At 39.3% G+C, this 15150-nt stretch overlaps 1 protein-coding gene across 6 annotated transcripts in view; it reads right to left on the bottom strand.

Moving 5' to 3' along the window:
- The window catches only part of l(2)gl (LLGL domain-containing protein l(2)gl), a 68356-nt gene that overhangs the window by 10856 nt on the left and 42350 nt on the right, over positions 1–15150 (bottom strand). For 4 of the 6 annotated variants that reach the window (XM_089734286.1, XM_089734289.1, XM_089734288.1 and 1 more), the window contains exons 3-16: positions 11908–12085; positions 10900–11146; positions 10075–10262; positions 9385–9564; positions 8315–8403; positions 7454–7573; positions 6793–6955; positions 5934–6123; positions 4497–4520; positions 3658–3778; positions 3134–3235; positions 2604–2708; positions 925–1090; positions 87–220 (exon numbers count right to left, since the gene is read on the bottom strand). In XM_089734286.1, the coding sequence (XP_089590412.1) occupies positions 87–220; positions 925–1090; positions 2604–2708; positions 3134–3235; positions 3658–3778; positions 4497–4520; positions 5934–6123; positions 6793–6955; positions 7454–7573; positions 8315–8403; positions 9385–9564; positions 10075–10262; positions 10900–11146; positions 11908–12085 (2007 nt within the window). The remainder of the gene's footprint in view (positions 1–86; positions 221–924; positions 1091–2603; positions 2709–3133; positions 3236–3657; positions 3779–4496; positions 4521–5933; positions 6124–6792; positions 6956–7453; positions 7574–8314; positions 8404–9384; positions 9565–10074; positions 10263–10899; positions 11147–11907; positions 12086–15150) is intronic. The other 2 variants (XM_089734287.1, XM_028187951.2) reach the window with 1 other exon arrangement.

The following is a 15150-nucleotide window of genomic DNA, read 5'->3' as shown; positions in this document are numbered from 1 at the left end:
TTTGTGTATTTAATTTAAAGGATTTACAAAGAAACACTTCTTTTAAATAAAACAATCATTAAACAGATGTTTCTAGGTAAACTCACTTGTGTGGGCGAGGTGGGATTCGATGTCGTCTGTCGCCGTTGTGAACGTCCTTTACGAAGCCTCCTGAACGATTCTCTCAAGGATTTCTTGAAGGACTTTCTTCTCGATATTGGCGTGTCACCGGATCCGTGATCTGTTCAAAATGTTTACATTAAAGAAGCCTATTAATTAAAAAGACTGATGCGCGTGTAACTTGGTGCACGTGAATTAAGTGACACTTCAACGTACTTTGAGAAATAACATTAGCTTAAAAATGAAATTGAAATAGTCTATTTTTCCACTCTCGCTCTTCCTTAATTGTATCTTTTCTCTCTAGCCGTAACGAATCCGTCGCAAGTTAAATTTAATTCTCAACGCGTCAGGGTTTTAATCAGAACAAATATAGAATGTCCCGAACTAGGATGGTATATCCACGTAGGGTCAAGTAGGGTCACTTTTTACTGGTGGTACGGCCACTTGTGAGTCCGCACGGGTCGGTACCACCACCCTGTCTATTTCTGCTGTGAAGCAGTAATGCGTTTCGGTTTGAAGAGTGGGGCAGCCGTTGTAACTATACTGAGACCTTAGAACTCGTATCTTTTATTTATTTTTACTTTATTTGCCCTTGTAGGCAGACGAGCATACGGCGCACCTGATGGTGAGTGTTTACCCTCGCCCATGAACTTCAGCAATGCCAGGGGCAGAGCCAAGCCGCTGCCTATCGAAGGTCAAGGTGTGTGGCGGCATTTACGTTGTAGATATCTATGGGTTCCGCTAACCACTTAACACCAGGTGGGCTGTGAGCTCGTCCACCCATCTTAGCAATAAATAAATAAAAACCATAGTAGGGGTCCGTACCGTGCGGGTTGAGCGTGCACTTGTGCAGCAGCGGCGCGGGCGCCGGGCCCAGCGCGTCCACCAGCGCCAGCCCGTGCGCGGTGCCGGCGCACACCACGCCCCACTCCCACTGCGCGCTCAGTGACGTCACGGCCGCCGGGGGCTGCAGCTGCACCACCGAGGTCGCCTGACGATTCACGCAACCGTATCAATATAAGCACAGACTGACCGACCTAACGCGGCCTCAAAGCTATTGTACTGTGCTATTACGATATCTGTCAACTATTGTACATAATGTTGCGCCCATTTCTTATAGGTATCTTGAGGTGGCCAAGAAAATGAATAAATGCGTTTACTTCTTCAAATACTCATTATATTATTTTTAATTATTTTACAAAATAGAATTGACACGCGTGTCCATATTTTTTCTTCGTGTAATAATATTTTTTAAATTTTGACAATTGGTCCGTTTATTTTGAAAGTGGTGTAAGTAAGTCCATTTTCTTTTGTTTCGAGAAAATTAAAGGTTACTATATTTGTTGATTTAAAAATACAGGCAAATCATATGAAGTCTGGCTATGCCACCTACCTCTGTCAATTGGACTTACATCACTTTCATAATCGATGATTATGCAATTTCATTTACCGACCGATTTTAAGTTGTACAAAACATGGGATTTTTTTGAGAAATTAAACACGGACTATATATAAAAAATATATATATAAATAAAAATATAAATATATATATATAAAAAAATTACATTAAATTAAGCATGAATTACGTGTTAGCTCATTCTTCTCAAAAATGGACTTACACCACTTTCAAAATAAACGGTCCAATAGGTGCCACTATTGCGTTTCCTGATTTGTGATTGGTTCGTGCGATATGACGTCATCGTTGGCCAATCACAGCCTTCAATGTATGACGCGACGTTGATTCGTTAACACATAATATTGTACAAAATACGTTTAGTAGTACCGCATATGTACGCGAACCAATAAACAAACAACATTTGTAAAAATCCTTTGTTTATGAGGCCGTCAGCGCAGAAGTGGCCTAGCCCACAATTTTCATATTCGTGCTTATAATATTATTATTTTCTTTTTTTTTTGTCAGGAAGAAATCGCCGGACTTTCGCCCTTCACTGGGGATGAAGGGCGGGGCATGTCGGAGTCGAACCGACTAAAACCTCCTGTCTCTCAACAACCAACGTCCAAACCTCGCATGAGACAAAGCTCATGAAAAGGCAAAGGGGGGAAAGTGAAGCGTTTAGTGCGGAGCACATCTCTCCCATCACCCTCCCCCTCGGGACGCCGGACCGGCGGTCGTCGGCGCCACGACCACCAGCCCTCTCGGTGTGCTTATACTACAATGCAATTTATTTCAAACATAAATAAATTTTGATGCAAAACCAGCCTATCGATAGTTTCACACATAATATATAACAGATGGATTTGTAAATATTATGTTTGCGCGTATTGTTTTTGTCTACGAAGCAGTGTAAAAGTAAATTCAAACCTCATTATCTCCATGCTAACTATGGTAGGCTTAAAGCACTTTTGCGCTGACAGCCTCATATTTATCTTCTTCTTTAGGTACCACCTTCCTTTCTATTTGATTAATTTTCTTCATTGTACAAACACGCCGAATTCTACTATGATTTTATGTATATTATGGTTATAATGAAACATAGAAAAACCTGATATCCCTGCGGGAAGGTGTGCGTGCCGGCCCTCAACGTGAGCTGCCCGTGTCCCTTCCACACGAAGCCGTCTCTGTCTGACACTATATTCACTGACACCGACTGCAAGTAAAACCAAATAATGATTAATTACTACTTCAATATTGCTTGAACTCATCCAGGCACGCGTTTTTTTTTATGACAGAGATTACTGATGGCCCGGAAGCTTTTCCAATTCCATCAAGACGGGTGGGCGAGCAAGGGCTCAGCCAGGAGGGGTGGGATTTGCTAACAGCTGCCCGAGTGCCTCCAAAGCAGACCTAACAACTCAAGGGCAGCTGCTTCGCGAATGAATTACTACCGGATCGCAATCGCGACCCGCTGAGAAGATCCGGCGAGAAACTCAGCGGGCTGATGTTTAGGTTAGGTTGCACGTCGAACTCTTTCTACCATTTTTCCCATTCTACCGTTTAATTATGTACGTATTACCATTAAGCTTCCCAAAAAATTATTAGAAATTTGTTTATTAAAAATTATTATATATTTACCTTGACTTCGGTGGTGCTCGGAGAGGTCTTGAGACTGGCTATGACAATATGGCCGGCGGCTCCGCCGATGGTGAGCATTCCAGATAACGGGCACAATATAACCTGGGAAACAAAATTATCAATAATTTGTTTAAGTCAATAAAGATATCCAAGCCTTCAAGAGGGATGAGCACAGTCAGACGAACTTGATCTGCAGTAGAAAGTGTAAGGGGAGATCATCTGTGGATGCACTAGCACTATGGGATGATGAGCATACTGGTGGTAGGACCTCTTGTGAGTCCGCACGGGTAGGTATCACTGTTCTGCCTAGTTTCTGCCGTGAAGCAATAATGCGTTTCGGTTTGAAGGGTGGGGCAGCCGTTGTAACTATACTGGAGACCTTAGAACTTATATCTCAAGGCATTTACGTTGTAGATGTCTATAGGCTCTAGTAACCACTTAACACCAGGTGGGCTGTGAGCTAGTCCACCCATCTAAGCAATAAAAAATAATGAATGATGGACGACACAGAAAGGGCTTTTTACCTTTTTGACCGCGAGCCGGGGGTCGTCACTGTACGGGTCGAAGGTGCCGACTCGCCTGAAGGGAGGCCACTCCTCTTCATCTGTGGTCTGACTGTCGTTGTTTTCACCAAGTTCTTCACCACTGATAAAAAATAAACCAATAATTTTTACTTAACAATTGCCGATTTTACGAGTATTTTACATATCAAGAATAGAGTTCAAATTCCTGTACACCAAAAAGAGATCATGCGCTGTTGGTTACTAAAATTCTAGTTCTAATTGAAACCCATTTTTGAACCACTCGCAGTCTAATCAGGAAGGCGTCCGGTGTATCGAGTAACGCAACGATACATCGGTTCAAATATTAGGAATTGTATGATTTTTTTTTTTAAATCGCCAAATTAATAAGCTCTGGTACAATATTTTTATATCGGCGAGTCGTAGACTTCCGTAGAGTCGTGTATTCATTATTCATCTTGGTACATTCTGAGTATATACTAATGACTAACTAATAATCACTTTGAAGTGGCACAGTGACGCATCCCGGTTATAAAGTCAATATACCCGGTCGATATACAGTATAATAGAGTTCATGTCTCCATGTGGAGACGGCACTCGATTTCCGGCTATGGTCCTCTATCTATTTCGACTATTCTCGTCTATTTTGACGAGCCATGCGTTCACGTGTAGTCAAAATCAACAAAAAACAAAAAAACGACCAATTAAAAAATTCGTAAAACTGCAAAAAAAATTAAAAGTGATCTTGTCAAAGCAAACGCAGACTTGCATGGCATAAACGTGCTTACAAAATATATTTAATATAATATATATAAATATATTTAATAATAATATTTGTTTACCTTGTGGTCGAACGTTTGAGGCCGCTTCGTTAGTAAGCGATAAAAGCGAGGGTAGAAAAACATTATTAAAGCTAGATCAGTTAAGCTATATATTATACACACACAAAAAAATAACAAACATCTGTGTTGTATTATTTGGCTTAAAAATCCAATGAGCACTAAGAAAGTCTTAGAGCTGAAAACCATCATCGTAGACAGCTATATATACAATATGTATCAATAGATATACTTTAAATAATTATAATCATATAAGCTTTGTAATTTAGATAAAAAAAAAAAAATATATTTTTTATTGCTTAGATGGATGGACGAGCTCACAGCCCACCTGGTGTTAAGTGGTTACTGGAGCCCATAGACATCTACAACGTAAATGCGCCACCCACCTCGAGATATAAGTTCTAAGATCTCAGTATAGTTACAACGGCTACCCCCACCCTTCGAACCGTAACGCATTACTGCTTCACGGCGGAAATAGGCGGGGCGGTGGTACCTACCCGTGCGGACTCCCAAGAGGTCCCCTACCACCAGTGATAAAATAATAATAATAGTACCTAATAAATGACTTGGCCAATGTGAATTCAAAAATTTTATGGTTCATTGTTGTTTGCATTATTTACTTTTTAAGAAGACAATTGAGAAATAAATTCAAAGTAGAAACATTGAAGTAAAAAAATAAACAAATTCAACACGAAACCCGTTAACTGAAACCAATCTCATTTCCAACATCATTGTCACTTTTCAAACAGGCTTCTTACATCGCTGTTATTGCCGGTATAAATTAAGATAACTTTGTCCAATGTTATTGTATGACGTTGTTTTAGATTCTAAGACATTTAGAAGCCAAGTCGTTGATAAGAATTATTCTAGGAATTCAGTCATAAAAAGGTTAAGCATTCATAAATAGCTTACAGCATACCTATATTGTAAAGCTATGGATGCTTCAACTTTTTATGACAAAATAATAATGGCTAAACCTATCTGAATTTATACCGGTAATAACAGCAATGTAAAAAGCCTGTTTGAAAAGTGACTGAGATTTGTTTCGCTGGTTCAATAGTAATAGGTATTACCATCATTATGGTGTAGTGGTAAGTGACATGGTCACTACACAAGGGGGTCGCGGATTCGAATCCCGCAAAGGAAAGATATTTGTATGATAAATATAAAATGTCTTTTCCAGGGTTATGGATGCATATTAAATATATGTATGTGTATAATAAAAATCTTACATTTATTTCCGTTATCTGGTAACTTTAACACAAATTCTTTACGAGCTTGGCACGGGACCGGTTAACGTGGCGTGATTGTTAGTAAATATTTATTTATTACCTTTAGAACTATAGCTCAAAAAGCACTATTACTATAAGAAAATAATTTAGAGGATATTTAGATTCCCATAAAAGTGAAGCACCCCCCCTGTGTCGGTGCGGCACCCACCTGAACAGCTGCGCGGTGGTGTACTTGTACAGGGGGGTCATGGCGACGCCGGTCACGTCCCAGAACCGCACGGAGCCGTCCTCGTGCCCCGTGAGCAGCACCTGTCTGTCGGTCAGCTCCGCCGTCTCCACCACCCCACCGGATATCGGCCACGGACTCTCAGAGTATTGATTCTCCGTTTGTTGTTGACCTGTACAAGGTTTTGTATTTTATTAGATACTTGTTAGATGCTAATTATCGTCTAGAGGTCGAGATTCGAACATCAAAAAAGACCGTCTGCGTATTGACAAAAGAGGACACCTGAAAAAAGTATGTGCCATGTATTATTACATGTTGTTGACAACTGTGCTACAGGTATGTTCAAAATGGTCTTTACTGGTAGTAGGATCTCTTGTGAGTTCGCGCGAGCAGGTACCACCCCGCCTATTTCTGCCGTGAAGCAGTAATGCGTTTCGGTTTGAAGGGCGGGGCAGCCGTTGTAACTATACTGCGACCTTAGAAGGCATATCTCAAAGGAAAACTCATTTAAAAAAAAAGTCTTAAAGTAGTATAACGACTGCCTCCCTCCCCCAAACTGAAAGACAAGGCGGTGATACCTACCTGAGCACGTTCACAATACGCCATAGTACCGATAATTATAGCTTGTGCGAGTGTTGAAGGAAGGAATCTTCATTATGGAAAACATTCGTAAATATTAGTTATAATTAGGTTTGTATTTCATTAGAATATTGGCATTTGCGTTTTATTCTTTAGCCCATTGTGACTATCAAAGTAGGGTAGAAGAGCTCTTAAAGCATTCGCGCTGAAGCGGTGAGGTACAAATAGACGGGGGGGGGGGGGGGGGGGGGGGGGTGCTGACCCGCGGCGACGATGTTGTCGTAGACTGCGGGCGCCACGCCGTCGGCCAGCTGCGCCGTGGTGACGGCGGACGCGTGCACCGACACCAGGTACGGCAGCCGCAGCGGCCGCCAGCGCGCGTCGCACAGGTCTATCACCACCAGCTCCTCTTCCGCCAGGACCACCTGTCGACAGACGGACCTTGGGTCACCACGAAGTTTATTCATTAACTATACTTGAGACGTTAAAACTTATATCTCATGGTGGGTGGCGCATTTACGTTGTAGATGTCTATGGGCTCCAAGAACCACTTAACACCAGGCAGGCTGTGAGCTCGTCCACTCATCGAAGCAATAAAAAAAAAATTTTTTCAATGTGGAAAGTTGTTAGTGCTGTTGACAGCATGAGAATGGGAGACTTGAAGACGAGTCGTTTCCCCTGGCAGGATCCCAACAATACGGTGATTACGGAAATTTATTAGGTTTGTTTCTTTGCAGACATACGATTTACTAATAATATAACGTTCGTTCTCCTGAACGTTCAATGTGTTTATTGAACTGTGACGTCATAGTTTAATTAATTTCATTTTATTGAGTATGAATGTAAAAAAAATACAACATTTTCAGTTGTACCAAATAACGTATTGCTTTATATATTTATATTTGTTACTGCGCGTGACTGACCAAAGCGGCGGCGACCTGGTTGACCGCCTGCACCTGTACGAGGGCCGGGGTGTCGGGCTGCTCCTCCTGCAGCGGCGCGCCGTCCGGGGGCACGGGGGTCGTTGTGAACAAATCTATCACCTGTTTATATACAACATATACATTTAGTAGGATATATATTATTGGAATGAAGCTCCTTATGAGATGATGCGGAGAGGTACCTTAACCGGGAAAAAACGTCCGTAACGTAAGATTTTTACTAGTAATGCACACAGTGTACCACTTAAGTTTGTAATAACGTACAAAAAATAACATTTTTTTATCATTCATTGACCACGATCTCAGAGCGTTCGTTTGCGCAATACACTAACTCTTATGCAAACAACCGTGAATGAAGTGTACCACAATAAGTTCGCACGTTACCGAGTGACCGTGAGTTGTTGCGAAACCTCCAGTTTTATTTTCTTTATACCTCGAATAGAACTTAAAATTTATATTTTTATAATAACGAACTTCGTTCCTATCCTGTGTCCCACGACACCACACATCTTTTATTTATTTATTTAGATAAACATACTCACGTTCACCTTTAATGTTAGTGCAACAGAGTACTGTTCTACCTTTTTTAATACGTCTAAATCTCTTGTATTGGTCAACTTATTAATTTCCTAATATTAAATAATCGACGCTTAACTTAGAATACAGTGCTACAATACGCTATCACAATAATTAGGCGGTAAAAAAATTACAACTAGTTTATTCCCCTACTAACTACAATGTATATTTCCATTACGAAGCCATTATGCAAGAGGTAGCCAGTCAAATGATGATAGTCTCGTAAGATGTGTTTGATGTAATAGAGTTAAAAAAAGACTAACGCACCCGGCTCGTGAAATCGAAGGCCACATGTTTCTCGCCCTGCTGCACGGTAACCGTGTACTTGTCGGAGTACGAAGCTCTGGGCATGCCACCTGAAAAAAAAAATTAGTAAGTCTGTAAGTTTGTAAGTTTATAGAGTACATACATATAATTCAGTCATAGTTATTCTTCGATAAAAATTGAAAAACATACGAGAAATAAACACATGTACGAGTACTACTGACAGTCCCATAGTACGTATTACTGGTGGTAGGACCTATTGTGAGTCCGCGCGGGTAGGTACCACCACCCTGCCTATTTCTGTCGTGAAGCAGTAATGCGTTTCGGCTTGAAGGGTGGGGCAGCCGTTGTAAATGTACTGAGACTTTAGAACTTACATCACAAGATGGGTGGCGCATTTACGTAAAAGTCTATGGGCTCCAGTAACCACTTAACACCAGGTGAGCTGTGAGCTCGTCCACCCATCTAAGCAATAAAAAATTGTATTTTGTTCAGAACTGTACAAGTTGAAAGAAATTGTAACAAAATTCAGCCTTACGACTTTTGTAATAGGGTTTAGTTTGTTTCGATACACAGACATTGTATGTTAATTCAGCAGTTTTGAAACTCGATTTCGTGGACTTTGACTGAATATTGCGAATGCGCTAACAATTTTGATTAAAACTAATTTTAAACATAGTTTCACGTCCGTGTGACCGCGAAAACTGTAAAATATTCCGTAAAAATATAACCGTAAAAGTATAACCGTAAAAATAGTTTTAAATTATATTTTAAAATTCATTTACAAATTTTAATTTCGTTTTTAACCAAACACTTTAAACCATCTCCGTAATGTGTTCTAAATGACTTATATTATTTTAACTACAAAATAAATATAATGTTACATTCGAAATGTTAATGTCTAAAACTATTAGTAGATTCATTTTGAAATTTTATTTTTAGATAAAACCGCACAAGATCGAAGACAATGCCGCTACAATTATTTTGGTTCATTTATTAAATACGAAACTGATTAAATTTCCGAACTACCCGCGTTATTTTCGTTATTTTAAGTTAAGTCGATATAATCTTACCGGCAAATATAGTGATGTCCTCTCCATCGACGCTAGTCCTGTTCAGAATCTTGGTGATGGCCTTACAAGGGTAGGGTCCGTAGGGCGTGACGGGCTCCTTCAGGGGTCGGTCGCTGGAGGCGCCGGCCACCTCCCACGTCACGTACGAACCGTCGTTGTGCGATGATGTGAAGTGCTCGCCTGATGAGGACTTTTTTTTAAAACCTTCTTTTTAACCGACTTCAAAAAAGGAGGAGGTTCTCAATTCAACAATGTTTTTTTTATGTTTGTTACCTCATAACTTTTGACTGGGTGAATCGATTTTGATGATTCTTTTTTTATTAGAAAGCTGATGCTTCCCGTGTGGTTCCATTTCAATTTAGTCCAGTTTAGATAATGGTATTCATGAGAAAACCATATAAGTCTTAAATTTGCATTAAGTACGTGCGCGACAAATATATGAATAACTCAATAACACGCCAACCGATTTCGATGATAATTGTTTTTAGTGTATATTAATTTGTTTTGGAATATCTTTTTTTTCTATCTGAAGTCAGTTTTTGTTAAAGCATGTCTATTTACAATTATATTACACTCTTCATATTTACTTTCTACCGTCATTTAGCTTATTGAACTTTTATATGCAACATTTTAAACTAAGTTTCTGCATAATTTGTAATCATCATTATTCTATCTCAATTAAATAATTACCATCGTCATTCCAGCATAAGCTCTCAAGCTGTTGATTCGAAACAAATGTATGTGTGGGAGCCGCAGCCTCTCGGTCCCACAGCACGGCCAGGCCTCGGTTGTATCCGATCAGAATACGTGTAGGAGTTTTAGGGTGTTCGTATACAGACTCCACCGCGCCTGGGTTTACTTTGTAATCCTCTGGGCAGCTGGAATATAAAGATTTGACTATTAACATCAGAGAGAACCAAGTTTGTTTCATTTTTTTTAATTGCTTAGATGGGTGGACGAGCTCACAGCCCACCTGGTGTTAAGTGGTTACTGGAGCCCATAGACATTCACAACGTATATGCGCCACCCACCTTGAGATACAAGTTCTAAGGCCTCAAGTATAGTTACAACGGCTGCCTCACCCTTCAAACCGAAACGCATTACTGCTTCACGGCAGAAATAGGCAGGGTGGTGGTATCCACCCGCGCGGACTCACAAGAGGTCCTACCACCAGTAATTACGCAAATTATAATTTTGCGGGTTTGATTTTTATTACACGATGTTATTCCTTTACCGTGGAAGTCAATCGTGAACATTTGTTGAGTACGTATTTCATTAGAAAAATTGGTACCTACTACAGATTGATAATAAAAATATCGAAGACTTCCGAAAAAAAAAACTATGCACTGCAAATCTGAGATCATAGTGTGAAGAGCAATGAATGGGATAGCTATTGAATTGTCTTCTAAAGCAGCTTTGTGGTAGAAATAAACTGGCCACATTGGTGATCAGCATGACCTCACCGAATAGACTGAGGAAACTAAAATTAAAAACAAATCTAGATTAATCACTCACTTCTGCATAACGACATCCTGGTATATGACATCTTCCGAGATCGTGAAAGCGCTCAAATCCAATGAGTAAATGTTGCCGCCTTCGGTTCCCAGTAAAGCGTTCTTCGCTGACGACTCAACGCATATGGCCGATATCTTTTTATTTTTACCTTCGAATACGTGCGACTTTAATTCCACTAGAGATTTCTCGTTGATCTCCCACAAGTGAAGGCTGTTATCGTCGCATAATGATATCAAACGGCCTGTCCCTGTAAACCGAAAGAGAATAGCTTCATTGGACGTTGCGTCATAATGATGCGGACAAATATGGTGATACCACGTAAAATCGCATGTTCCAAAAATAAAGTACAATTGGCATTGGGTTAGAGAATAGTAATTTTAGTTAATTGAGGTAGCAGCTGATCGAGAATGTGGTATTTTCTTGGTCTAACGACTACGTGGACAACTACCATGCAAGGTCACAGTATCCTTATTAGGAAACGATATAATTTAACAATATTTAGAAGTAAATTAATGATAGTAAATGTCAAAAACAGTTTCCATTGCTTCTAAGGAAAAGTATAGTAAAAGTTTAGAAGTTTAAGAGGTAAAAACTAGCTAAGTGCGTCACGTACGTAGCTCAGCAGAGATAGTTACAGTGTTACAATTTGTTTGAGTTTGAATGATGGAATTGTCAATGATGAATTTACTTTTTTGTTTGCTTTACCATAAATATGAATATATTATCATCTTATGACTTTTTTCGAAGTGTATTCATCTCTCACCATAATAATGAATTTAGATAAATGAATGGCAGAGCAGAGTAATGAAAGACTCAATTCATTTTAAAACTTTTTTTATAAATTTTGTAGACTTACTTAAAGACTTATGCGCATCGGATTATTTTCAGCTGATCATGTATAGTTCTTACTAGGTAGAATAAACAAATCGCAATGGTCTCGGAGTTATGATATGCTATGCGATATATAGTCCGAAGAGGATTAATAAGGTATTTATTTTCTTTGCTTACCTGTGATGAAATGTATCTGTGTGACTATCGATTCGTAATTGGTGTGTTGGCCGTAGAGTTCGACGCCTGGTCTGCCGTAGACCTTGAGTGCTCCGGTGGCGGTACCAAGCGCCGCGAGTCTGAGGAGTGGATCCCACGCGAGTGCTGACGCTCTGTGCGGGAAGCCATGCTGGACTGTCTGAGGATACAATAAATTATAAGAGACCGATAACCAATAGAGATCAGAAAGTCGTCGTGGCCTAAAGGATAAGCCGTCCGGTGCATTCGTACGTAGCGATGCATCGGAGTTCAAATCCCGCCGGCAGGTACCAGTTTTTTCAATGAAATATGTTCTTGGGAAATATCCACGGTGAAGGAATAACATTGTGTAATAAAAATCAAACCCGCAAAATTATAATTTGCGTAATTACTGGTGCTAGGACCTCTTGCAAGTCCGCGCGGGTAGGTATCACTACCCTGTTTATTTCTGCCGTGAAGAAGTAATGCGTTTCGGTTTGAAGGGCAGGGCAGCCGTTGTACTGTGACAAGTGAGACCTTTACAACTCATGTCTCAAGGTGAACGGCGGCATTTACGTTGTAGATGTCTATGGGCTCTGGTAGCCATTTAACACCAAGTGGGCCGTGAGCTCGTCCACCCTAAGCAATAAAAAAATAAAAACGCCAAACTTTTTTCTACATGCGTACGAGGTGAACTTTACGTAATACGAGATTTTTGGCTATTTATGAAAAAAGCAAAAAAGGATTTGATTTGATGAGCTTTGACATTCAAGCCTCGTACATTGCACACCGAACGTAAACGAAATGTAAATCATCTTTATTTTCTAAATATATCACGTTACATAAAAAAATAATGCTATATATGTAGGTTATTATATCAAAATCTGATAAAATCAGCTCAATCTTGCCCCTAGGTATATCCACAACCTACATAGAGGAAGCAAAAAAAGCTCGATTTTGTACGAGAAACCGGTTACAGTTAGAAACTTTGCAACGATAAGGAATTATCACGGAAGTCGCCGGGCAGTGCTTTGTTTTCAGAAATGTGAAGTGTGTTTACCAAGACGAGCGCTTGTATTTCAAGTGAACTAGATGATGACCGAGCTTTGCTCGTTTTTTTTTTTGATAACGCCATCTTGTTAGTTGCCCTCAATTAAGAAAACTAGTATTATTATTCGCCAATAGATGTCGGGAAGAGTTGATTATTGAAAACACGAATAAAACAACATTTTCTGAAAATAAATCGTAGCTAGATCGATTTATCGCCCCCGAAATTCCCTGTATACTAAATTTTATGAAAATCGTTGGAGCCGTTTCCGAGTTTCAGATTATATACATATATATTAATATACAAGAATTGCTCGTTTAAAGGCATAAGATAAGTAACGGCAGTGTGAAGTTATTGATTGATGAGCGTGTCAGCATTCGTTGGGTGCCACTCATATTAATTATATTAGCGTCATGGCTGACTCTTCATGTGTTAGCGATTTGAGTCTGACAGTTTACACATTAAATATATGATGCTGAAAATTAAGTATCGATTTTTTTGTTACATATTTTTGAGTAGGAAAAATTATAAGTTTTAAACTTGTTCGTTATTTTATCTAATACCAAACTCGAATTAATATTCTGGCGATTTGACAAAACTTCATCAAATAACCGCCATCAAGGGCCCGATCGACAAAAAAAGTTCTGCTATTGTTATTGAATTCCGCATAGTCGTAAAACCAACCATAAGCGACACTTCACACACAAATCTCTTTGAACAGAGTAATTGTAGCCTAGTATTATAGTATTGTATTCTAGTAACTTCAAGGCACTATACTAGATTCACAGAACTAGGGGAACGGTTAATACACAAAATAAAGTTAATCTAATTAATTATCTATTGTGAATGATGAGGAGTTAGTAATTCGAGATGACCACGCTTGTTTTCTAGGTTATTAAGACGTTACTTATTCATCTGACCTCATTTAAAAAGACCATATTTCCCGTAATAATGTTATTTCATCACACATTATTTAATTGAATGTCAATTACATCATTCAATACAATAATGGTGCGAACAATGTGAAAATACTAAGCAAATAAAAACTTGTAGGTATAGTGATTGATATTGACAAATTGGCTATTCACAGTCGAATGGCCACGCTTAGATTTAGGACCATCAACAGAGAATGACTCATCATAGTTGGACAATGTAATCGTCTTGTTTGATAAAAAAAATCTTAAATATCATTCCGTTTTTCAAAAACGTTCTTAAACTGTTGATAACAGTTGACGTTCATAGTAAGATTTTTTTAGCGCGACCCTATTTGATTCCTATAGTTTGTTTTTCATGAGTATCACACAGATATAAAGAACGAACGAACCACCCTATTTGACCTTTCAATTTGATGGTATCTATTAAGATTAAATTTGCGTAAAACCAAGTCTTTTATCCGGTTAAGTAAGCTTCGTTGTTACGTTAGTTGAAGTCATCGTGGCCTAAAGGATAAGACGTCCGGTGCATTCGTATGCAGTGTCCTAGCACCAGTGTTCGAATCCCGCAGGCGGGTACCAATTTTTCTAATGAAATACGTACTTAACAAATGTTTACGATTGACTTCCACGGTGAAGGAATAACATCGTGTAATAAAAACCAAACCCGCAAACTTATAATTTGCGTAATCACTGGTGGTAGGACCTCTTGTGAGTCCGCACGGGTAGGTACCACCACCCCGCCTATTTCCGCCGTGAAGCAGTAATGCGTTTCGGTTCGAAGGGTGGGGTAGCCGTTGTAACTATGCTGAGAGCTTAGAACTTATATCTCGAGGTGGGTGGCGCATTTACGTTGTAGATGTCTATGGGCTCCAGTAACTACTTAACACCAGGTGGGCTGTGAGCTCGTCCACCCATATAAGCAATAAAAAAAAATCCTCGAAAAAATTTACAATATTTGTTTAGTGATCGCGTCCAATGCCTTTTTAAGTTTCAGACATTAGATTAGATTGCTATATGCTACTTATAAGACATATGAAATCTGGAGCGCTAAAAATTTATTACGATATTTTACATAAGTACAAACTTTTTCTAAAATTTGTTTTAGACAAAACTATGCTATAAAAACATGATTGCAGTTTCGCATCATGCGACTGTACTAGCGCTTATTGCGAAATGATGTAAAAAAAAAACAAACCAAACGTGGGAATAATGCACACATGAACATGCGACAATACTTACACGTGCTTTTTTGTGTTCGACTTG

Source organism: Bombyx mandarina, chromosome 17, assembly GCF_030267445.1.
Source record: "Bombyx mandarina strain Sakado chromosome 17, ASM3026744v2".
Classification (NCBI taxonomy): Eukaryota; Metazoa; Arthropoda; class Insecta; order Lepidoptera; family Bombycidae; genus Bombyx; species Bombyx mandarina.
The sequence above is the reverse complement of the archived record's forward strand: the minus strand, read 5'-3'. Positions and strand labels throughout refer to the sequence as shown.